General features: G+C 43.2%; 1 protein-coding gene across 3 annotated transcripts in view; it reads left to right on the plus strand.

The window, feature by feature from the left end:
• The first annotated feature begins 8,960 nt into the window (after positions 1–8,960).
• The window catches only part of LOC147302767 (protein NLRC3-like), a 38,005-nt gene continuing 21,060 nt past the window's right edge, over positions 8,961–25,905 (plus strand). Inside the window, exons 1-6 of one of the 3 annotated variants that reach the window (XM_086284421.1) lie at positions 8,961–9,061; positions 11,340–11,471; positions 11,777–11,908; positions 13,531–13,772; positions 13,877–15,665; positions 22,892–23,065. In XM_086284421.1, coding sequence (XP_086140547.1) covers positions 8,961–9,061; positions 11,340–11,471; positions 11,777–11,908; positions 13,531–13,772; positions 13,877–15,665; positions 22,892–23,065 — 2,570 coding nt within the window. Of the gene's footprint in view, positions 9,062–11,339; positions 11,472–11,776; positions 11,909–13,498; positions 13,773–13,876; positions 15,666–22,891; positions 23,066–25,905 lie in introns of those variants that run through there. The other 2 variants (XM_086284423.1, XM_086284422.1) reach the window with 2 other exon arrangements.

The following is a 25,905-nucleotide window of genomic DNA, read 5'->3' on the forward strand; positions in this document are numbered from 1 at the left end:
TTTAGGCGTCTGTCAAGGCAAAGACGCAGGATTTGGTTTCTCTGTGTAAGATTACAGGACAGTTGTCAGTTTCATTTTCAAGTCAGTTGGATAAATTCATATCAAACTTCTCAAACTGTATCATTAAAGCATTGTTTAGGTGGACAAATATGAAAGATATGAAGATAAAAACAGTAACAGCTGGCAATCAAGGGAAAACAACCTTACGAAAAAGGTCTTAATCATTATTGTTTTAAAGTAAATCTTTCAGTCCTTACTTCAGTGATTGTTTGAAGTCTCTGTGCTTGTTGTCAGTCGCAGATTTGTGTAAAATATTTGCAGTTTGTGCATAAAGTTTGCAGGAGCTCCAAAGTTTGTCTGTTCAATACCAAAGTAATGAGGAGACTGAGTGCAGGTTTGGAATCCTCAGTGACAGAAGAATGCAGCAATGTTTGAATTTGAATTTGTTATTGTTTTATTAACAACAACTACCAGGATCATACCATAGCAACACAGTGATGCCCAATCAAATGTCAGGTACAAGGGATAGCCCACATACACATCCAACAGCACAGTAAAGCAATGGGCACCAATGCCACCAGTCAGGCCTTAAAAATACCTGAGTTATATAACAGCACACTGACAGTGTCTCATCCAAAAATATAAAATGTATAAATACAGTTAATATCATTTTTATTTAAATTTTATTTAATTCTCTTCATATAGTGCCAAACAGATGTCTCAAGTCGTCACTGTTACAACATAGATAAACATGAACATGAAATCCATTATTTAATTCTCTTCCATTCACTCCAGTTCAATTCAATAGCTATATAGATGGATAGACAGATACTGTATTATATACTATATTGATTCCAAATGGAGAATTAATGTGTTATATCACCAGGATAATGAATTCAAGTAGTACAATCTCCAATAAACAGACAACACAGTTCAAGTTCAAAGTGCAATATGTGCAGGATCCAGGCTTTATATTGTAAGATGCAAAATGTTTATATATACATAATATTGTTGAAAAAATAAAGAAAGTTAAAAATCAAAATAAGTTTATTGTCACGGTGGCTGATGTGATTGCAATATGAACCCGGAAGCAGACAAGGGAGAGATGGAACTGAATCTTAACAAAAAAACAAACCATTTATTAGGTTGAAAAACACGAACACAAAACAAGGCCCAGCAAACAGGAGCGGAAACTAAAACTAAAACCTATACTGGGAATAACTCGGTATGACTATGACAACTATGACAAGAAAAACATGAACATGAATCCGAGGAGGTGCATGCGAGAAACTCTGATGAAAAAACATGAACATGAACATGGACCTAAACAGAATCAGGAGATAACCTGAAACCCGGAATAACGTGAACGGAGGAAAACGCACCAACACTGCCCAGAGGAAGACAGCGGACTTAAATACACAGAAGAGAAAGGAGGGAAGTGGAAACACAGCTGACACAAATGAACCTGACACCACAGGGGAAGCAACATGAAACACACTGAACATGGAAACACAACCCTTTCATAATAAAAGACGAAACAAGGAGAGACGTGGACGTGTGATGGGCTGAGTTGCCAAATGGCTGGTAGGCTTTTAGCTAAGCTTTAGCTTCAGCCAAGTGGAAGCTAAATTGGCTAGTCATTCATATGTAAATTAGGTTGTTACCTGAGAATTCTGGAGGGGAGTGGGGGTGTGTGAATGATTGCTGATTTCTAACTGCCAACTGCCTCTTTGTTTGTCTGGGGGGGAGCTGCTAAAAGCGGTGAACTTCCTTTTGTGTTCGTCTTGATGCATTCTCAATCATCCAGGAAAATAAATCTCCAAAAGTCACCAACTTGGAGTGGTTAGTTTCCTGAGCCACAAGGAAACTTGTGTTTCAGTTTGCCATCTTAGGGAGAAGGAGGATCATCATAGTTTTGGTGGTTGTATAAATTAATAATTTGTTTTAATTAAAAAACTTTCCCTCTGTCATTTCCTGAGTGTTTCAAAATAAAAGTCCTCTCTTTCATGTTTTGAATGTGAGGCTGTTCCTGTGATGCCTTCAAATCTGTTTCAGTCTGCAGATTTTTACAGTTCAGACCCAAAGTGACTCAAACATTTACTTAAAAGAGGTTTTTGTTCGTCTGGGTTTTCCTGCTCAGCAGCTCTAAACAGGCAAAAGCAGAAACACACAAACAGAAAGAAACAGGAAAATATGTGTTTCTGTGAACAATGCAGCAGCAAAATGAAAGACCAGGATTTATTTTTAATGACTGACCAGTGTTGGGTAAGTTACTTTAAATTAGTAACTTAGTTACATTACTAGTTACTTCTATCAAAAGTAACTCAGTTACTTCAAGTTACTCGTTACTTTCAAAGTAACTAGTTACTAGGGAAAGTAACTTTGGTTTTACTCAGAATTCTCTTGTTAATGTGTTTCTTCCATAACTTTGCCAGTCTTCTAGCTTGCTTACCTGCCACAAGTGCACTGTGCCACCTACCAATAGAAAGGAAAAGATAATGTGCATATTTCCACGAGAGAAATCCCACGCCTGGACCGCCGTTGACCGCCACCATGATTCTAGCCTACGTCACAGCATCATGTGCGCCTTTTACATCCAACACAAAAACTGCAGTCATGGTGCTTTCGATTGTACTCAGAACTCGGAAATTCTGCCTTCTGAATAGGAAGATGTAGGTAACACCAGACTGCAGATGAGCTGCATACAGGGCTGGACTGGGACAAAAAAATCAGCCTGGGCATTGTGACTAGAGACCGGCCCACCATTATAGCAAAAATCCTAAAGCCTTTGAATGAAAACAAACGCTGTTGTGACAGTGATGCTCACTGTCTTGATGGTGTATATGCATCAATCTATCAATCGTTTGTTGTAAGATTCAGATAATTATTTTTTAAAAGCGAGACATTTTAAATGAGAATAAGAAAGAAAAGTATTTCTTTGTGCCCCCCTCTCCCTGTTAATGCCCTACCTGGCCCCCCTGGCAAAACTTTGCTAGACCCGCCCCTGAACAGTTACCAGCTGTCAGCTACCTAAAAAAGGATCCTGGTGTTATTTGTCTCTCAGAAACAGTTCATAACTTCCCTTCAACTCATTCATGTCACCTAAAAGGTAAACCTGTTTCTCCATCACAGCTCTGATGATTCAGGAAGGACATCTCCTGGTTTCATCTTCATGTTTCCCTCTCACCACATAACCAAACCGACATCATGACCAGCAGCTTTTTTGCAGCTGTGGCTCCAGCAAACATCAGCTGATACTAGAAATTAATATGAAATAAATTCTAACAACAGCTGATCAAGCTTAAACGTGCTGCTGTTGTTTAACGTGAACTCCGCTGGTTTCCTCTTTCTGATGCAAAGTGGGAGATAAACAAACAAGAGAGACGATCAGCTGATCATTGATCAGTTTTCATGATTGAAGTAGAAACGGGAGAGGGAGGGGGAGAGAATGAGAGAAGAAGAGGCAGCTGTGCAGCAAAGACACAGAATAACTCCAGCTTTGTGCCTTTTTCATTGTAGCTGAATTACGGGACTAACTGTTCCTTTTCACCTCAATAAGAAATGCGTAATATTTTCTCTGAATACCAGATGAGACGGTTGGCAATTCTAATAACTTATGAACAAAATAAAGTTCAACATCATTAACTTCATAGCACCACCCAGCTGTATAGAAACTCTGTCATGCTAGCTAGTATGCAGTACGGAAAAAGTCAGAATAACGAAAATAAACTCCACCTAAACTTGGTTTATATCTGACCCAGAGAGACTGCAGGTCATAACTTCTTACCTGAAGTTCAGTTCACACTTGGACCGGCGGCTGCCTCGGGTCTCTTTTCCTTCTGCATCCCCCTTTCCCTCCTCCACCTGCTGGCTTCCACCACTTGCTAATGTTACTGAATCTGTGGAAGCTCCGCGATAGCCACCACACGAAGTAACGAGTAACGAGCCTATCTAAATCCCAGTAACGACTAACGCGTTCCTGATTTTAGTATAATAACTAGTTACCGTGCTCGTTACCACAATAATAACGTAGTTACTGTAACACGTTACTTAATAACGCGTTAGTCCCAACACTGTGATTGACAAAAACATTAAATGATCATGTTTATTTTCACATCAATGTTCCTGTAACGGTGGACCCAAGAAATACCAGCCGGAGCGACTTTTGACAGTGCAGAACTTTTTATTAAGCTCGGGTTGTAGTGGACACATATACTCCGCGCTCTCTTTCTCTGCTGTCACGTCCCCCTCCGTCTGTCACTGCCAACACATAAAGAGACACAATCACTGTCAGATCCCAGCACACCTGTTCACCCCGCCCCTGCGCCGCCCCGGGAGCTCACTGCGTCACGCCTCCTCTGCAGCTGGCCAAGGACCACACCCACGCCACAGTGCCATCGGTCCTTCTTTTAGAATAAGTTTAGAAATGAAAAATACTAATAAAACACCAGGAAAAAGCCAACAGCACGAGTCCTGAAAGGCTTAAAGAGAAAATAAACGCACAAAGAATGAAACAAAAAGGCACAAAACCTCAAAACAAGAGTGAATTAAATCTGAGCGACACACAAAGATGCTAAAAGCCCCAAACATGAACCTGTGAGGTCATTAATACCTGTGTGTGTGCATGTTTACATGTCTTTGTGGGGACCAAAATGCCCGTCCCCACAAGTTTGAAGACATTTGTGAGACTCAGAATGTGGTTTTAGTGTCAGGGACAGTCAGGTCAGGGTTAGGCATTCAGTCTTAATGGTTAGAGTAAAAGGCTGAGGAGAGCATGATGTCAAATAGATGTCCCCACAAGGATATGAAAACACAACCGTGTGTGTGTTACTGTGAGTTTGTGAGACAAGTGAAGATTTCAGAATCAGTGAGAAATGTTTCACTTCCTGTTGGTGAAGAAGAGCAGACTCCTCTTCAGCCACAGAAATGAAGAAGCTTTTATTTTGTCAGCCTGACAAACACGAGCTCAGCCACGAGCAGAGGCGACCCTGCAGAGGTGAAGGTCACAGTCAGAATCAGCGCCAGAGAACCGCACAAGGACGGCCTCATTGGTCACGGCTGAGTTCATTATGTGATGGTAACAAGCTGATTATTACAGAACAGGAAACACACGTCTGCTCATCAAACACCAGCTGCTGCTGCTTTTATCAGTCTGACAACAAAACCTCACAAGAAAGAAGTTTTTGTGAGTTTGCAGCGTTCCTCTAAACTGAAAACTAAAACAGACTGAAAATGGGAACATGCACCCACACTCGAGAGTCAGGCAGCTTAAATGTGTTTGTCTTCATCTGTAGTTACGTTTCATTGGCTGGAAATGTGCTAACTGGAATCATTCATGAGTCCAGATGAACAAAAACAAGTGTTTACTGCTCCACGCTGCACGAATCTGAATCAAAATCACTCAGACGCGCCCACGTAGGCATTCCACTAAAACCATGTGACCACCTTCACCTTTAAACCTGTCGTGAATATAAATTTAGACTTTTCACTTTATTTTGAAAGAACAGATTTGCAGGAAGTGCGGCTGCTGCAGAAACTCTTCACTTTTCACTGGCTTTAATCTTGAAGGTTTCTCCAGATGTGGAACATTCATGCTAAACATTCAACATCTGACGACCGTCTCCGTGTAAAACACTGACAAACTCAAACTTTATACGGTAACTGACAGATTTATTCCTCCATTTTCAGGCATTTCACAATGAACTTGGATTAGTTTGATGATTTTATTCACGTTGGTGAATAAAACCAGCCAAGAGGCTGATTCCTGCAGAGGAGGAGGCAGAGTGGAGGAATCTGCAGGTTCTGTCTCTAACACACAACCAGAGCTTCAATCATAACGAGCACATAATAAAACCATGATCCCCCCGATCGACTCTTTTAGCCTGTTTCCTCTGGATCGAACAGGATCTAACAAACCCCAGCTTCTGCTGGGACACTGGTCATCATGGGAGGAAAAAGATGGCTGCCGTGTTGCTGTTTCCTTTCTTACACCAGCATTATACTTCCTGTATCTATGGGTCTGAGTTTTTAATCAGAGGATGAACTTAAAGCTTTCAGTCTGCTCTACAACCCACCACCTATCCACACGTCTGCTAAGTGGACTGGAAATCAGTAAAACTTCTACCAGACTTTAGTAAATATTGCATTAAGATGAGCAGACAGATTTTAATCTCAGCATCGTGCACACAGATTTTTCAGGACACTGGAAGAGTTCCTGCCGTGGATTTAGATGTTAGTGTTGTGTGGATGATCCCATTCTGTCATCTTTGTGTTACTAACACTGATGACACCACCGTTATTGGACTCATCTCGGACGGGGATGAGTCTGCCTACAGGAGGGAGGTTGAACGTCTGGTGTCCTGGTGCAGCCACAACAACCTGGTGCTGAATGCCCAGAAGACAGTGGAGATTATTGTGGACTTCAGGACGCACAAAGCTCCACTCCCCCCCATCATCCTGACTGACACCCCCATCACCTCTGTGGACTCATTCCGCTTCCTGGGTACCACCATCACCCAGGACCTGAAGTGGGAGCCCACCATCACCTCCGTCATTAAGAAAGCCCAGCAGAGGATGTACTTCCTGAGGCAGCTGAAGAAATTCAACCTGCCAACACGGACGATGATGCAATTCTACACTGCAATCATCGAGTCCATCCTCACCTCCTCCATCACTGTGTGGTACGCTGGAGCCACTATCAGGGACAAACAGAGACTGCAGCGTGTTGTGCGCTCTGCTGACAAGGTGATTGGCTGCAGACTCCCATCTCTGCAGGACCTATACACCTCCAGGACACTGGGGCGTGCAGCTCGGATCTCAGCTGACCCTTCTCACCCTGGACACAGTCTGTTTGACCTGCTCCCCTCAGGCAGGAGGCTCCGGTCCATTCGCACCAGAACCTCTCGCCATAAGAACAGTTTCTTCCCCTCTGCTGTTGGACTCATGAACAATAACCGTATGACTGTTCCCACCACTAACACATGACCCTATGCTGTGTTCACTGCATCATTCCATGTTTGGCACTGATCACCACCTGCACTCATGTATATATCATGTATATATCTATCTACTTAGCACTTTTAATTCTTATTCTTATTTTTATTTTCATGTCTATTTAAGCGTAATTTATGGCAGTATGTTTGCACTGAAGCACCGCAGCAATTTCCTAATGTTGTAAACCTGCTCAACATTTGGCAATAAAACCCTTTCTGATTCTGATTCTGATGCTTTTACACTTTAGGACCCTCGAGACCTCTGCTGCTCAGCCGTCCTGATCGCTGCCTCCACTTTAACCAGAGGCTGTAACCTCTGATCATTTCACCTGCACCGGCAGTAAAACTCTTCTCCAGAACCAAACGTGCCATAAACCCGTCACAGCTTCATCATCAGCTCAGTCTCAGCAACATGCAGACGACCGAGCAGCAGAAACTCTGCAGGGAACGTCTGAAGTCTGTTCTTCAGTTTTCCCAGCTCACTGTTTATTGAACATGAGACAGAAAAATAACTTCACCTTTAATGTGAAACTTTTATCGCCTGTGACATGTTTGCAGGAAGTTTTCATGCTGTGATTTAGTGTCACATCCATAAATATCACACAAGGTAAAAACTACAAGTCCCAGCATCCTCTGTGTTTAGGGAGGAGCAGTGAAAGTGAAAGTGTTGCTCCTCCGTTCAGAGCAGCAGGAGGAGGAAGGTGGAGCTGAGGCAGGTGAGTGTTAACATGAATATGTTTCTTCTTATGACATAAAATAATTCCACGCTGTTCTTGTCTGTGGGTGAAACGTGAGGCCGGTCGGCTCCTCTGAGCGCTGGTTTCCTGTAAGTAGAGAGGAAGTGAGTTTAGCTGAGAGAGCAGGAGGAGAGTGAGAGCTGTGCTGAGGCAGGTGAGTGTTAACACCGCTCTGACATTACTGTGTCTCTGTGGCGGGAACAACAGGCTCCGTCAGTGGAGGCAAAAATAATCAGACTTTGGTTTTTCAAAGGAAACTACTTTATGTTGGGAGAAGCCGCGCGCTCATTGGATAACGACTTGTCAATCTCAAGTTATTAGCCAATGAGCGCGCAGGTTCACAGTAAGACCCGCCCTTATCACGACGGGTTTTAAAACTAAAATGGCGACAGAAACTCTGTGAGTGGAGTTCAAGCTGACTTTATGAAAGTGCGACGTTTGAGCCACTTCCTGTTCTCAGTCCCGGCGTCCTGATCACCGAGGTTTCTGTTGCTCTGATGTCTGATATTGATTATATCGGTAAACAGGCTGCAGGCAGAAACATCAGGTCTGATCTGAAAATCCCTTCAGAAACAAACTTTAAGACTTTTATGTCCGTGAGGCTGTAAAACTGTAACGTGTCCTGTGATCTATAAACACTCTGTGATGAATAATCTGAAGTCATTTTGAGCCTGACAGTAGTTTCCTGTCACAGAGCAGAAGCTGCAGGCAGTTTTTGGCACCTTTATATTTAATTTATTCCAAAATAAATCAATAAAGGTAGAAAAGAACTCTCAGTGACATTAAAAATCTATTTTTAAAGACAGATGTGACCAAGTGCAACAAATATAAGATGAGATGTTTACAGATATTTGAAGTATTGATCATATGTAGAACACAGAGCAGGTCCAATAACAGAGTCATCCTGCTCACAAACAGCAGTTTGGTTTCATGAGCTCACTTCCTGCAGTGATCCTCAGCTTCTCTCCAAAGGAGCCGTAACATGTGGGCTCCTCACCATGATGATGATCCCAAACACACTGAGTTCCTTCATCCACCTGATCATGTACTTATTAAATAATGTGATGGTTTTGGTGTTTTTTAAAGACTTTGAGCCTCTAAAATAACTGGTTTGGACTTTAGGGCCAAAGCTCCAACATTAGAAAGCCGTCAGTGTGATGCTTCCAGTACAACAGCACCTCTGAGTGTGTGTGTTTACCTCTCAGACTAACTCCACCCTGACATCAAGAAGATGGAGGAAGAGGACGGAGCAGCATCCAGCTGTGTGTCTGTGAGGAGTGACGGGGTTACACAAACACCTCCACCTTACAGTCATGGACCTGCAGCAACAATGTAAGAACACTACTAACTTTATTAGTCATTTCAACATAACCATGACAGAATCATTGATCTGTGATTGGTTCAAACTGTTTGATCTGAGTTTGATTTTTATTGACTTGTTTTCTTGCTAAGATCTGAACTCTGTAAGTTTAAGTGAAGTCAGTGCAGCAGAATCAGAGAGAAGAGCTGAGAACAAACTGAGTTCATTCAGAGACAGAAAAAACTGGCTGATGATTGGCTGACCTGTCAGCGTTATGAGGCAGACACAATATCACAGAGGGATCAGCTGATCATATGGCTGTCAGAGAGAACTGATCAGTTATTGATGTTTGTGTTTGCAGATGTCAGAGGTCACAGTCTCCAGTATCCAGCTGTGTGTCTGTGAGGAGTGACTGGTCCAAAGAATATCCTCCAGAGTTCAGTCATGAACCTGCAGCAACAATGTTCTTCAATCATGGAGCTCAGCTGACCATGTAAGAGAGCTGCTGACTCAGAGTTCAAAGGTTGTTTCTATAAATGTTCTGCCAGTGACATCATAACTTAACCTAACACTGGTCTGTGTATGAAGTATCATTTAGTGGCCGTTGTTAAAGTTGTATAATGATGATGCTAGTTTGGGGTGTATTTTCCTGCTGATGCAAATGCATCTACTTTGCCCTTTGTCTGGTGCTTTGGACAAAGACGTCCAATGAAACTCAGAACAACACAGTTTGCACCACCAGCAGGCAGAGGAAGTGGCTGACATCCAGAAATCCTACCAGTGGCTGAACAAAGCTGGACTGAAAGACAGCACAGAGGCACTAATCATGGCAGCACAGGAACAAGCTCCGAGCACAAGACCCATAGAGCCCGGGGTCTACATGGCTCTTTTTGGGGGGGTTGTGTTGTATTAATAGTGACTTTGTTTCTTTGGACCAAAATCTTTTGTTTTTCAGTTCAGTTGCAACATTGACTAACACTAATGCAGGGGTCGGCAACCTGCGGCTCTTTAGTCCTTACAGTGCGGCTCCTCGTGGTTTGGGAAAATAAATTAGAAGTATTTAGCTGAAGTGTATTTTATTTATGTTCTTTTTTAACTTGTAGTTCTAAATTGGAAGATTATTGTGATATTGAAATATAAAAATAAAATTATATTTTTTTATTTTTTGATCGTTCAAATAAGCGTCACACTCGTGGAAGCCGGTGTACCCGCCGAAACGCCGTGCATTTATCGAGACTTTCAGCCCCAGGAAGGCCAATTATGGATCTTCGGATCCACATTATGTCAGCAGCTGTTCTCCACCGTGAACTATGTTAAAAACAAACACCGCTCACGCCTCACAGACGACAGCTTACAGTCCTGTAAAGATGAAAGTGACTTCGTACAGCCCCGACCTGCAGACGCTGTGCGCAGAGGTTCAGGAGCAGAAGTCCCGTTGTAAACATATCACGGCAGACCCGACGATGTTTGCATGAACACGCTTTTCAGCTTCTCTTTATTGACCACTTTACACACACGGTTGCTGTACGCACACAGCCGGCTGTAGCTTTGCAGCTCACAGCCCGACACACACCAACACAACAGCACAGACGTTAAGGCGGCGAGGCGTGATTGCGGGTGCCGCTCAGGTGCGTCCGCCTCCCCTGCAGCGGCGCTGCAGACCACGCCCCGCCACACACATTAACCAGGTAAAATACATATTTAGGCAGAATTTTGCAAATATCTATTTTTCATCTTTCAGCAGCATAGAGCTTTTTTTCCAATTATTTTTTAAAAGTCAGCTCAAGGCTCCAAAAGCCCAAAGGAGATATAAGGGTGGCGGCTCACAGCAGTTTTTGTTTGCTACATCATTTTAGTTCAGCTGGGTGTCTTTCCTTTGGTTATATTTCTTTAAGAGTTCAAATGTGTTCATTACATAAATAACATGTAATTTTCTCTGTAGCACTTCATGGATTTCATAAGCAACACACCTTAGTTGTTCATACAAAGCATAAAGGTAAAAAACAGTATATACAGTGTTATCTTCATTCTAGATGTCAAAAAGTATTTGTGGCTCCCAGTGTTTTCTTTTGCGTGGAAACTGGCTCCAAATGGCTCTTTGGGTCCTGAAGGTTGCTGACCCCTGACCTAATGGTATATTTTTTTTAGCTGGATCGTTCTATAAAAACATGAATCAAATCTGAGAAAAGTTTCCACCTGACCTGTTGAATGTTATTGAAGCCAGAAGTTTGCCTTCATACTGTGTTTCTTGCATGCCTTTTGTGGTGTACTAATTGATGTGAAATGAATGCAATGTGGTTGTGTTTGCAGAGGTCAGAGGTCACAGTCTCCAGCATCCAGCTGTGTGTCTGTGAGGAGTGACTGGTCCAAAAACAAACCTCCACACTTCAGTCATGAACCTGCAGCAACAATGTTCTTCAATCATGGAGCTCAGCTGACCATGTAAGAGAGCTGCTGACTCAGAGTTCAAAGGTTGTTTCTATAAATGTTCTGCCAGTGACATCATAAATGATTCCTAATGGTGGTCCGGGTACGATAATGCTAGTATCAATCGTAGTAGTAATGCAATCCAAGGTAATGATTTCTTCTCTGTTGCTGTGAACGTCTCTGCAGCCGTCTGTACTCTAATCTGAGACAACTATTACTGACAGAAACCATCACATCATCCAGTTTGTGTGTTTGCAGCTGCTTAAAAGATTTTAAAGAGAGATTAATCAGTAATTCATGTGATGTGTTTGTGTTTGCAGAGGTCAGAGGTCACAGTCTCCAGCATCCAGCTGTGTGTCTATGAGGAGTGACTGGTCCAAAGACAATCCTCCAGACTTCAGTCATGAACCTGCAGCAACAATGTTCTTCAATCATGGAGCTCAGCTGACCATGTAAGAGAGCTGCTGACTCATTTACGGGTGTTTGAAATTCTGTGACCACTTTGTAATTTTAGTTTATATTTTAAAGTGTTTTTATTTGTAGTTGCCTGTATTTTTATTACACTGTGTGTAACGTGGTGGTTTGTGCTGTTTGGGATTGTTTTGGTGTATTTGTGTCAGAACATCAGATAAATGATTTCATCACATTTTAAAAGAAAGTATCAGGATAATAATCTGAACTGAGTCATCAGAAATAGAAAGATGGTCTCAACAGGCCACTGAGCTGATCTCCAAAGAAATGCAGAAGATTGAAGAGTCCGAGGCTGTTTATTTGTCACAGGCATCGTCATACACGTACAACACAGTGAAATGTGCTGAGCTGCTCCTGTGACTGGACAAAACATTAGAAACAATCATTAAATGAAATAATGAAACATTGTGCAGATGTAATGTTAAAGTGCTTTGTGCCACATTAGCACAGCATGTACTGACAGAGCAGTGCAAGCAGAACAAAGCAAATGAGCAAAGTGATGTAAACAGAGTAACTGAACAGAGTGAGCAGAGTAATATCAGCAGTAATGAAGCAGCAGGATCAGTGTAGCAGCGTGTGACGTCATAATGAATCAGGTATGATCTGAAATATGACAGTGAGACAAGAACATGATGTAAGGTCCTGTTTAAACCCTGATGGTGATGCTATGAGGGGAGCATGTTCTGATTTAGGACTTGGATGGTCTGAGGATAGAAGCTCCTCTCTGTTTGTGTCCTGATGGTGCAGAAGCTTCTGCCTGATTGTAGAAGGAGCTGAAGCCAGCATCATCCCAGAGGTGAAGCGCCTCTGTGTGCAGACCTGAGGTCAGATTCCTCCAGGCTGATGTTCAGGATCTACAGAAACGTGTGGTTGTAGTTATTGCTGCACTGTGTGCTGACAGCAGATACTCAGAACAAAGCGCTGCACACGTGTTCTTTACAAACATCTGTACATATCAAATATGGATCATGGCAGTGAATGAACACGTTTCTGTCATTTGTTTCATTGGCTTCTTTTTTCTGCCTGTGTTCATGTGATTAATGTCTAACACATAAACAGGTTTGTAATCAAACATCACATCATCAGGGAGGCATCATGAAACAAAGTTACTGCTGGAGGCTGAACTCAATTTGGTGGCAATGTTCAAAAATATCACTCAGATCATTTCAAAGCTTTTAGTTCTTCTTCTTCACTTCTGTAAAATAATAGAAAGAAAATCAGAACCAAGAAGTTCACTTCCTGATGACTGAACTCTTTCAAAATAAAGCTGAAAGCTCTGAATGTGACACCGCTGCTCCACCACAGTTTTTAGAGGAGGTCAAAGGTCAGTTGAAAGTGATGGATCCCAAACTTCCAGTACATCCAGTGAAGGACATAATCAGCTCTGTGATGAAGGCTTTTACTGTGGAGTTTGTAGGCTGATCACTCTGTGTTTAATAAGACAGGCAGGAACAGCAAAGGAAACTTGGATTCTGAACTCAAACACAAGTTTCTCCACTTTGACTTTTCTCTGTGACCATCAGAGCTTCTGCACAGTGTCATCAAATCTGGATGTTTGTCACTGACAGTCAATGATTTTAGTGATAAAGAAATGTGTTCACAGAGGGAGGAAGAGGAAGAGGAGTGGTGTCTGTGAGGAGGAGCAGCTGTCCTGCTGTGCTTTGTGTCAGGACGTCCTGAAGGATCCAGTCTCTACCAGCTGTGGACACTGGTTCTGCAGACAGTGCATCTCCTCATACTGGGACCAGTCTGCTTCATCAGGAGACTGGTCCTGTCCCCAGTGTGGAGAAAGATCCAGAAGCAGAGCTGGACTGCAGACAGCCAGTCAGAGCAGCTGTGTACAAAGTAAGACTGAACATCTGTCTGCTGATGGACTCATTTCTGAAAACTGGACTTCTTGTTGTTGTTCAGACATTGAAGAGTTTTCTTTCTGTTTTTCTTTCTTTCAGCAGATGTTGGTCTGCAGGAGGTTTTAGATGAACATAAGATCAGTCTGAGGAGGAGATGTGAACGTGTGACTGAAGGAAGTGATGAAACAGGAAGTAGAACCCTCCTCAACAGGATCTACACTGAGCTCTACATCACAGAGGGACAGAGTGAAGAGGTTCATAGCCAACATGAGGTGAGGCAGCTGGAGACAGCTTCCAAGATGGACGCCCTCCATGACACTCCAATCAGGTGCCAGGACATCTTTAAAGCCTTACCTGACCAACAGAGACCCATCAGAGTGGTTCTGACCAACGGCGTGGCTGGTGTTGGAAAAACCTTCTCAGTGCAGAAGTTCACTCTGGACTGGGCAGAGGGCTTGGAGAACCAACATGTCAGTGTGGTGGTTCTGCTTTCATTCAGGGAGCTGAACCTGATCAGAGAGGAGCAGTACAGTCTTCTGGAGCTGCTCCATGTTTTCCATCCAACACTACAGAAGGTCACAGCAGAGAAGCTGGCTGTCTCTCAGCTTTTGTTCATCTTTGACGGCCTGGATGAAAGCAGACTTTCATTGGATTTCACCAACAGGAAGCTGCTGTCTGATGTCACACAGAAGTCATCAGTCAGCCAGCTGCTGACAAACCTCATCCAGGGGAATCTGCTTCCCTCGGCTCTCGTCTGGATAACTTCCCGACCTGCAGCGGCCAATCAGATCCCTCCTACATGTGTTGACAGGCTAACAGAAGTACGAGGCTTCACTGACGCCCAGAAGGAGGAGTACTTCAGGAGGAGATTCAGTGATGAAGAGCTGTCCAGCAGAATCATCTCCCACATGAAGACATCCAGGAGCCTCCACATCATGTGTAGTATCCCAGTCTTCTGCTGGATCACTGCTACAGTTCTGGAGCACATGTTGACTACAGAGCAGAGAGGAGAGCTGCCCAAGACCCTGACTGACATGTACTCACACTTCCTGCTGGTTCAGACAAAGAGGAAGAAGAACAAGTACCACGAGGGACATGAGACGAGTCCACAGGAGCTGACGGAGGCTGACAGGGAAGTTCTTCTGAAGCTGGGGAGGCTGGCGTTTGAACATCTGGAGAAAGGAAACATCATGTTCTACCAAGAAGACCTGGAGCAGTGTGGTCTGGATGTGACAGAGGCCTCGGTGTACTCAGGAGTTTGTACAGAGATCTTCAAAAGAGAGTGTGTGATCTTCCAGAAACCAGTCTACTGCTTTGTTCATCTGAGCATCCAGGAGTTTCTGGCTGCAGTCTACATGTTCCACTGTTTCACCAACAGGAAGTCAGAGGTGCTGAAGAACTTCCTGGGAAAAAAATACAACGAGTCATCTCTGGATGATTTCCTTAAACGAGCCATGGAGAACTCCCTCCAGAGTAAAAATGGCCACCTGGACCTGTTTGTCCGCTTCCTTCATGGCCTCTGTCTGGAGTCCAACCAGAGACTCTTAGGAGGTCTGCTGGGTCAGACAGAGAACAGTCCAGAAACCATCCAGAGAGTCATCAAGAACCTGAAGAATAACAAGAAGTTTAAATCCTCTCCTGACAGAAGCATCAACATCTTCCACTGTCTGATGGAGATGAACGACCTCTCAGTACATCAGGAGATCCAAGAGTTCCTGAAGTCAAAGAAAAGGTCAAAGGACCTCTCTATGATCCACTGCTCAGCTCTGGCCTTCATGCTGCAGATGTCAGAGGAGGTTCTGGATGAGTTTGACCTGCAGAAGTACAAAGCTTCAAAGGAGGGACGACTGAGACTGATTCCAGCTGTGAGGAACTGCAGAAAGGCTCGGTGAGTCCAGGTGTGATCATTACATCATTGATCAGTGTCGGTTAATAGTTTAATCTTTAAATTAAAAACACAGTCCTTGGTTATAAAGTGCTTTACAAACACCAACATTACGGCTAACAGCTGGATTCTCCTGTTTCAGTGCAGCTAGCCAAACAACAAAGAGCCACTTGCTGCTAAAGACAGAGTGAAAGTGGACGGTATATCCTCCATTCTTCATGTAAAACACATGCAGTGAATTGTAATGCACCATCTGTGTTTACCTTCATGCAGTTTTCTCTTTATGGTAGACTTGGATATTTAAATGTTTCCCTCCTGGAGAGTCTTGTTCACTTGATTAGTTTTTGTGAAGAGGATTCTCCTCACCCCGTCTCCAAGGGAGACACCAGCTACCCTTCAGAGAAAATTTATTTGCCCCACTTGTAACCACGATCTGGTTCTTCCAGTCACTGCCCACAGCTCGTGACCATAGGTGAGGGCAGGGACGTAGATCGACCGGTAAATTTAGAGCTTCGCTGTCACGCTCAGCTCTCTCTCTTCACCACGACAGACCAGTACAGCGTCCACCTCACTGTTACCGCAGCAACAGTCTGTCTGTTGATTCCTGCTCCCCTCCCCCTTCTTTACTCAACCCTGAGATACTCAGACTCCTCCACCTGGGGCAGGAACTTGTCTCTGACCCAGAGTGGGCACTCCACCCTTTCCCAGCTGAGGACCATGGCCTCAGATGCTGATCCTCATTCACACGGCTTCACACTCTGCTGAGAACAGCTCCACTGTGAGCTGGAGGCCATCACCTGATGAAGCCAACAGAACCACATCCTCTGTGAAAACAGAGACGAGACTCTGACACCACACAAGTGGAATATAAGGTCAGAGGTCAGCTAATACCTAATATGGTAATCCTGAGCTAACAGGAAAGGGAAATGCAGTGAAGAAATGGATTTTCAAATGAGGAGTGGAATCACCATTTTAAATGTACAAAGTAAATCTTTGATTTTATTTTTTAAAAGATTTTAAAATCATTTTAAAAATTGGAATTCAAAAATGTTTTTTAAAATGAAATAAATGTACTCATGTTTTATTGCACAATTTATTAATGAAGCATGAAATGTATTTTGATGTGTTTTGACTCTTCTGATCCTCCATAATATTGAGATTGTATAGAAGTTTTCAACATTTGCAGATTTAGGATTATACTGTACACTATTATTAGCATAGTATGTAACACATGGGGACACTAAAGCAGTCGCGCCAGAATGTCCTCTAAAAAGAAAGCTTCTTTAAAATACAAGCGAGTCAGACACCGAGGGCACAGAGATGAAGCAGGTCTGATCAGGAACAGTTTATTACTGGGCCAGGGAGCACAAATAAAAACACCCTTAAAATGTACGTGATACAAGGTTGTCAATTTAGTAAAACTAAATAAAACAATCCTAGAACCCGTAAAACTACCATTTTCTATATTCACTAACAAACCCCTGCTATAATTATGCCACATGTTCATTATGGGTCCATCAGCAGGCCAGGAATTCCGGCTTTAGAGCAGAGTCCACGCCAGCCCCGTCTTCGGCAGACAAGCAAGAGCCTCCCATCTTGTCCTTCCACTGGCCCATCATATCCCAGCCCAGCTTGCGTTCTGCACCCGAATCCATCATGCGACCACCGCCACAGCTCCCCTTGCATCAGTGTCCTGTAAAATAACAGATAGTAAACCTGCTGCCAATCACACGCGTTGTCTCCTACTGTTGCCGTTCCATGAGGTCAGGACTGGGTCGCCGTGTCACGCTGGCCATCTAGCATTAGCCTTCCAGTCTTGGGCTTCTCTCCTTCAGTGCTCAGCTAGCCTGCTTTTAAAAGGTCTTTACACAGCTGACACACCCATGCCTCAGCAGGTGGTCCCTATCAGCTAATTTGTCCCATGTGTAGCCAGTCCACAGTGGATTAAAAACTGTGTCACATAAAACACTAAAGCCCATGCAATAGAAACAGAATAAAACAATGCAAATAAAACGTCACTCATAAATAAACACTAAAAATCTGAATAAAAACAATATACAAGATAAATACAAATTTCCACTGTGTGACATCCCCCCATATTTTAACTGTGACAGTCCCTGTCACAACATTCAGGTGTTCTGTCCAGGAGGGTGGCTGAACAACACTTGGCCTTGCTGGCTACTGTGTCTCTGGTAGTCCCTTCTTTACACATAACACATGAAACATCAGCAATAATCTGCTACCAACGAGTTCCTTTGAATGCATCCTAGAAAAGTTACAGCATAGGTGAGTTATACAGTCCAATTGCCACATCCAGGTAACCTGCTGTTCTTCCATTTCGTGACCACATAGCATAGCTAATGTATGGGATTATCAGAACACTGACTCCTCTCAGCTCAGCTCCTCTGATATCCCTTGTGGATGAACACTACTCATGAATACTCACGTGGCAATAAAACGTCTTTTCTGTACACCCCTTGCTCACAACCCTCAACAAGGGTAGCTGATTTAAACACTTAGCATTCTATCATCTATATCTGTACCCCAGGTACTGAACACTGCTCCCAAACTTGTATCCTGTCGACAAATGCCAAAATTATGTAGCCGCTAAGACTGGTGGACCTAAATCTTCACCTCCAAGTCCGTTCACATACAAGAGGAAGGGGAGCAAGCGGGTCAGCGCTCAGGGCACAGAAACTAAGCTGGCTTTGAACACACACCATTTATTTCCATAAAAAACACAGCCAGAATCACAAATACAAGTTAAAATCCCCCGTATACAATAAAAAGAGTGTTCTCAATGCGCTAAAAACCCTGCCGGCAGAAATAACTATACACTATTAAAACAAAGCTAAAAAAATGTTTTCCATATGCTAAAATTACCCTCCCACAGTCCCATAATCCCACAGTACAGCCACACGCGGGCGAATGTGCCTTATCTGAAACAGGAGAGGAATTTCTCTTCCGGGATGGAAACCACGCCGGCCAGAAGAACAAGGAGGGGGCTCCTGTCGCAGACCTGTCTCCTGACAGCGCGTCGCCGCACAGTCTCGCCCCACTCCACACCTGCACACGGCCTCCCTCGTAGCACCGTCAGATGCAGGCAGAGGGGCATCCCTGCCCTGTTGTGAATTGAGGGCCATCGCCACCCACTGTTGCTGTTCCTGCAGTTGGGACTGGATCGCCGAACGACTCGCAGCGCCCCACAGTCAGGCAGCAGTTCCTTCAACACACGTGCGGGCTTACACGCGTTCCTTTTTCTCCTGCTCACCTTTCGTGCGTCGCTCCTCTTGTCTCTGCGCTCACCATCCCCTTTAACAGGTCAATCTGGCAGCTGATAGGCCACCTTGGGGAACGCCCCCATCTGTTTAGTCCTCAGTGGATTAAAGGAATATGGTACAACAACATTAACACACATAATATAAGTATGAGGATAAAACCATGCGATATAAATATCACAATAAAATCATGCAAATAAAATCAACACTATGTACCAATACACAGATTGATAAAACATAAAAACACAAATTTCCACTGTGTGACAAGTATACTACTATACTAATAACAGTGTATAGTATACTATTGTACTATACACTATTATTAACATAGTATATTTTAACAGGGAATCTTGATCATGTTACATTTGACTTCTGTTGAGCTTCTTGAATTGTCACCTTCAGTTCCTTTCATTTTGTCTTCCAGTGTCTTTGGTTTAAATGTATTTACCCTGATAACTGCATATGAAACAGTTCACCTCTTGTCACTCACTATTATCTGTTTGCCATAAAAGTGTTGGTGATGTGTTGGGAGAATCATTATTTTCAGTCTCTTCTTATAAACATAGTGAGGCAAAGATGTGGGTCGTGGTCCCTGATAATCAGACGTGTCTGTGTTCTGTTACATGTGACGTTAGAGAGGTTTTAGTGGAGATAAAAACAGGACCAACATCACTCGTGACTGCTTTCCTGTCTTCACAGTGTGTTTACTGTTGGAGCTCGTCCTCCTGTTGCATCTGTCACAGCTGTTACGCTCCTCTGTGACTCCTCCTCTGTCTGCTGTCACACTGCAGGAGTTTTTGGTCATGGCGTGTGAATAACTGCCGAGGTCGGCTAGGACGACGCCACCACTCGTTGTCAGACCCTGTCACGCTGTCTGGTGTCATCTTTAGCCGAGGTTATTAAGTACTTCAAAATGAAACCAGTCTCTGTTTTCAGTCTCCGCCCTCTTTTGCAGCTTTGAGCCAGGTTGTAACACCTGTTAAAGTCACCACCTGTTGTGACCGGGGAGTGAGATGAGTGTGAGAAAGATGAAAACAACGTCTCATTCTGACTAGTTACTGGGAACTGATGTGTGATGATGCAATAACAAAGATGACTGTTTCTATGATTTTCTGTTTTATTAATTGTTTTTATTGATGATAAGGACAGGCAGAGGAGATTGGATGGATTTACTTCGTTTTATTCTTTTGCACTGAAATGGAGTCCAGTGTACAGTCCTTGGCGTTGCACATATGTTTTAGCTGAGACTGTAGTGGGCACTCTTTAAATGTCGGGTCAGTTTGTCACGTTAGAGCCTATTTGTGCCTGTTAGTGCTGCGATGACTTCAGACCGAGCTGACTGAGGGGTCTAAGCTCATGATGCCACCAGCAACACCCGGGTCATGCTGCAGAGTTTTCAAACCCCGCTGACACTCGACATAATTTACTCAGGTTATATCAGGTGATCTAAGAAAGGCCGCTTAGAAAGAAAAGCGAGTGCACTGCTTTAAGTTTCTTGAAGATGTTTAATCCGAACATTCAGCTTCTTCACTTCTAAAACCAAAAAGTGGAGAGTCCCAGATTTTAATCCTAGTGGGAGTGTCCCTTAAGAGGGTCGCTGACCAACTATTGATCATGTGGCTCATCACATGAGCCAAGCTGTGAAAAAGGGTGTGGGTGATTATCAGCAGCGGTTTCAAGAGATGAAACGTCTTCAAGAAACTTAAAGAAGTCACTTTTCTTTCCAGGCTCCTTAGATTACCATGACTGTATGATGAGAACCTGCACAGACACATCAGGTGAAGATTTCAGTGTTTTGGTTCAGTTTAATGTAAAAATGGAGATGAAACACATATAAAGGCTGGTTTACACCACTGAGCCCTGCTCTAAAACACTGACACAGATCTGTCTGTGAAGCTGGCTTTAACAAATAAGAGCTTAAAGTTTTAAAAACGTGTTTAGCGCCAAACTGTCCACTTTACTGTCTGTAGCAGGAAGTGGCTGTTTGGCACTGAAACGGGAGAATCCAGCTGTTAGCCGTGATGTTGTGTTTGTAAAGCTCTTCATAAACGAGGACTGTGGAGGAGGAGAGCCTGTGTGAGTCAGGTGGTTCACCGGCCGAGTGTATCAGCGGCAGAAACAGCTGATCAGCGCCGTTTTATGCAGTAAAATAATCTTTCTGTTCCCAAACACATCCACACAGTTTGCAACATAACAGCCCACTACATGCACATCACACCACAAACATGCATAAACCTGAACATAAAATATGTCCTGTACCTGTGTGATCTCTTTAAGTAACTCACAGAATATCAACACTAACGCCACAAGTTTGTTGGTATTTTAACATTTTAACCATTGATTTTGAATTAAAACCAACAGTTAAAATATTTTTACACCTGAGGAAAGAGCAGCAGAAATATTAAGACAGATAAATCATTCTGTCTTCAGTCTCCATGAACAGCATCAACATCCTCTGGTGAAATTTCTCTTTCCTCCTTAAAATATATTAAATGTCAGTTTAATTCCAGATTAATGGTTAAAACATGTATGTCACATATGAACATCAGGAAATAAAGAAAAGTGACTGATTCAGTTCCATATATGCTCCAGGGAGGCGTTAAGGTTCATTGAAATTGTTCAGTTATTAAACTTTAATCTGAGCCGAGCTGACTTCCTCAGGAACAAATAAACACCGAGATAAACTTCACCTTACAGATATAATCTAAATGAATCATATCCAATCTCAGAGAGTTGACAGTCAGCTGTGTGCTGGGAGACATGTTTGTCTGCAGTGTACGAGCTCTGACCGCTCTCCAAAAATGTCGGAGTGAATACATTAATATTAAAAGTGTAGCTGGTGACACAGAAACAGAGGATTTAAGAAGTTTAAGTGTAGGTCGGGTCCACACATGTCCAAACACCTGTGCGTAGGCCTGCTTGTTACTGAGAAACGCACACTAATAAAATGGCCATAAGGCCAAAGCAATGGTTTTGACTGGTGTTGACCCCGCCCCCACCCTGAGTGTGGATGCTGAGAGAAGGGCCAGCTGTGAATATGAGGCTGTGGGAGCAGATGGAGAGAGAGTATGTCGGGGTATCCCAGTACAAACTTTACTGGGGTCAGAAATTAGACAGACTCCAGTTCCTTTGTTTGATTTATCTAGTTTGATGTTAGGAAAGAGATTCATGAGATGGAAAAACCTCCCAGTCTACTGAGATTCAGAAATGATTTGTACACATGGAAACTCCCTGAGTGGGAACAAAGAGTGTCCTGTCAGGAAGAGCATTTGGAATATGGATGTTGAGGATGTGACAGTGCCTGAAATCCTGCTGCTGTTCTGAACCATAGTTTCTGATCTGAAGGTCAAACAGAGTCATGATGGTTGTTTCTATTTGTTCCTTTTTAGTTTAGTTCCCCTGAAATCAGATGTGATATCAGCAGCTCTGAGTTCATTCATCATTATTGTCCAGTGATGAGATTTCTGCTCCGTTTGGTGACAGTCAGCAGATTTTTCCTGCGTGTGGACGTGAACAGTCGTACCTGACAGCAGCAGGTAGCAAACAGAGATCGTCTTTCCAGCTGGAACTCTTCACTGAGCTGAACTCATTCAAAATGTTCTGGATTCAAGACAGGAAACAGTCCACATGTGTGTCTTCACTCTGACTCTGGATCAGATCTCACTGACAGACTGTGGACATTATGGAAGCCTAAATGTGACACCATCTTCCTCCTTCATCTGCAGATTAAAGCCAAACAAAGATTCTCATTAAAAGTCTGCAGGTCTGAGAGAGACTCAATCGTTGTGTCATGTCAAACACAGTAAGAGGAGCTGAAGCACAGATGTGAAGAGCAGATGTTCATCAGATTATGACCTCACTTTGTTTTGTCTTCATATACATTCAGTCTGTGTTTATAATGCAGACTTTCTGCTTTTATAATAACATATTTTATATTTTCTGTAATCTCAGACTGGCTGACTGTGGACTCTCAGAGACTCACTGTGAAGTTGTGGCCTCGGCTCTGAAGTCCATCCCCTCCCATCTGACAGAGCTGGACATTAGTAACAACAAGCTGCAGGATTCAGCAGTGAAGCTTCTGTGTGCTGGACTGGAGAGTCCAAACTGTCGACTGGAGACTCTGAGGTGAGTTCACTGACTGCAGCTGTTGTTGTTTTTCTATATTTCAGGCTACAGAGACTTTGAGCTTGTGTGGAAACAGAGAGAGAAAAGAAAGACATGAATGTCAAAGCTAATAAAGGTGAAGTTAGGAGCTGTGATGATGTTCATGTATCAGAAGCTGATCGGGCTGCTACAGAGACGACCCACACAGCTGCTGTGGTGAGGTTTGTGTTAAAGCAGAGGAACACAGGCCCAAACATGACAGCAAAGCAGGTTTCAGGCTCTGTGAGAGGATTTCAAACAGAAGCTGGAGAAGAGAAAGGACTACAGAAAGAAGGCAGCTGAGACCAGTCCAAGTGTTTCCATGGAGCCCAGTCTAACATTCATTTATACACTAAGGTACAGAAGTGAACGGGAAAATGAATCCATAGTTTCAAATGTAGAAATAGTTCTCAGTTCATTTACAGAGTTTAATACAGTTCATGAGGAAATGTTCAAAACAGCAGCTGAGAAGAAATCTGCTTCACAAAGTTGGATCCAATTCCAATAGTTTGTGATGCACTTTAACGCAGCGTGAGCAGTTCACTGCCTAACCCCACAGAGACTGTCAGTCTGGACTTTTCTTTATTTCTATTGGCTGTCAGTGAGATTTCAGAGCAATCAGAGACTGTGGGTCTGTGTATGAAGTATAATTCATGTGCAGTTGTTGAAGTTGTAGAATGAGAAATGGCAGTTTGGGGTATTTCCTGCTTTCATTGTCCTGCTTGAAAATGTTTATTGACGTGTGAATTCATTCTTCAACGCTCGATTCTGCCTGAACAACGAGAAACTTTGCTTTTCTTTGTGTAACACAATTCAACGCACTGAAGCATCGACTTGTTTCATTATTACACAACAGCAGACTGGTGTCTAATAAACAGTGAATGATGCAGAAACAGATGTTTGAAGCTGTTCTTGGAGTACACTGAGAGAGAGAGAGCTGTGCAGGCAGGAACAGCCAAAGTCAGAGAGAATTCATGAGCATATTGATCAAACGTGAAGCAGAGTTTGGATCTTCTTTTGCTGCTGCTTCACTCAGTTTTGGTTGGAGACAGATGAAACCTGCAGCTTCAGGATCTGTGAGCTGTCCACTTTCAGCCCCGACGGCGTGTCCGTGTACGTGCCGTCGAGTGAACGATCCACGCTCTGTGTTTCCATCTTTGTGTGTTTAGCTGCTCTCATTTACTGTTTTAGCTGTTTGCTGCTTGTTGAAATAGTTTGTGAGCTTTAACCTGAGATTCTGGCAAAATACATTTATATTAAACATCGATTCAGGATTGAATGAATCAACATCGTTTTATTCAAATTAAAACCATTTAAATGGGAACATGAATTTTTTACAGCCGCCTCTAATGCTGGGTAATGTCAGCTGGTCCATGTGCAGCTGGCTGTGAGGCTCAGGGAGCGTCTACAAAGTGCAACACTGAAAGAACATCATCCATAAATATTGAGTAATAACTGGACTCTCATACAGCGAGACTCAAATGCCTTTAAACATCAGCTTATCCTGCTGATCCAAGTCCAACACTGAGTTTGTAAAAACATGTTTGTCAATCATTTTGTTTGGTTTCTGAGGAAAATGATTCAATAACTTGCTGCTAATACACAACATTTCATCAGATTTCCTCATAACCCTCTTTTGTCTGACCATTTGATCCCATTTGAATTTGCAATAACGGATCCACAGAGTTTGGTGACAATAATGACAGTAGATGTTTGTGTGAAAGTGCTGGAAGCAAATGAGTGTGTGATGTTCTTTCAGTGTTGCACTTTGTAGACGCTCCCTGAGCACTGGTCTCACAGCCAGCTGCACATAGAGACCAGTGTTGTTAGTCCAGGGCCCTGTTTCAGGAAGCCGGTTTAGAAAACTCAGAGTTAAAAATGATACGCAGGGTTGAGTAACCCCGAACTGTCCAACTCGGAATATTCGGTTTCAGAAAGGCTGATAACAATTAGTTCAATCAACGCGGAGTTGCTTTAACCCCAAGTGAAGCGCGCGGACGAGGATACATAAAGCCCTGATAAGCAGAGCACAGATTAAGCGAGTCACCATGGAGACGGAGGGAAAGAAGGCGCGGTCAATGTATTTCACAGCGCTTGAGGCCGAAATTCTGATGGCAGCATATGCCGATAACATGCAAATTTCTCAGAAAAAAAGTAACACAGCCTCAGCTGCAAAACAAAGGGGGCATGCATGGCAAAACATAGCCGACAGAGTCAATGCGTGAGTGTTAATATAAACATTGATCTAGGGATTTCCACCCATTTAACACGTTATTTTATCATATGTTATTTTATTTGTTATTTTATACATTTTATTTTGTGATGTGATGTGAGCGCAGGTGCAACCCAACAGGCCCCAAACGTGCCTGGCAGCAAGTAAAAATGAAATATAAAAATATAGTCCAAACAGGTAAGGTGTAATTGTATTATGAGCCATAGTGCTTGGTCTGTTTGTCCGATGTAAATCAATTGCAGTTAGAGGCTACATTAATTTTCTTTCTGTAAGCACTTATTGAAATTATCTGAGCACATTACAAGTACATATTTGCTTACTCTGTATGCTCAAATGTGGCCCGTTATAGCCAACAGAAAAAAAGCGGAGGCCCGAAAAACAGGTGGGGGTCCTCCACCACCACCACTCACAGAGGCTGAGCAGTTGGCCCTCAGCCAAAACAGTGGGCGCCCTGTGGCCGAAGGCATCTCTGCGGGGACATCCTCTGAGTCAATAACCCCGCAAGACACAAGTGCCTACATAGGGGGTAAATTCAAAATAATACATGATGTGCATACATCCTTTCTTCACAGTCACCTTTGCAGTGCTG

The sequence above is a fragment of the Aulonocara sp. 'chitande type north' Nkhata Bay genome, linkage group LG23 (assembly GCF_057382095.1).
Source record: "Aulonocara sp. 'chitande type north' Nkhata Bay isolate Kocher_YH1m ecotype deep benthic linkage group LG23, A_spYH_male_GT1.1, whole genome shotgun sequence".
Taxonomy (NCBI): domain Eukaryota; kingdom Metazoa; phylum Chordata; class Actinopteri; order Cichliformes; family Cichlidae; genus Aulonocara; species Aulonocara sp. 'chitande type north' Nkhata Bay.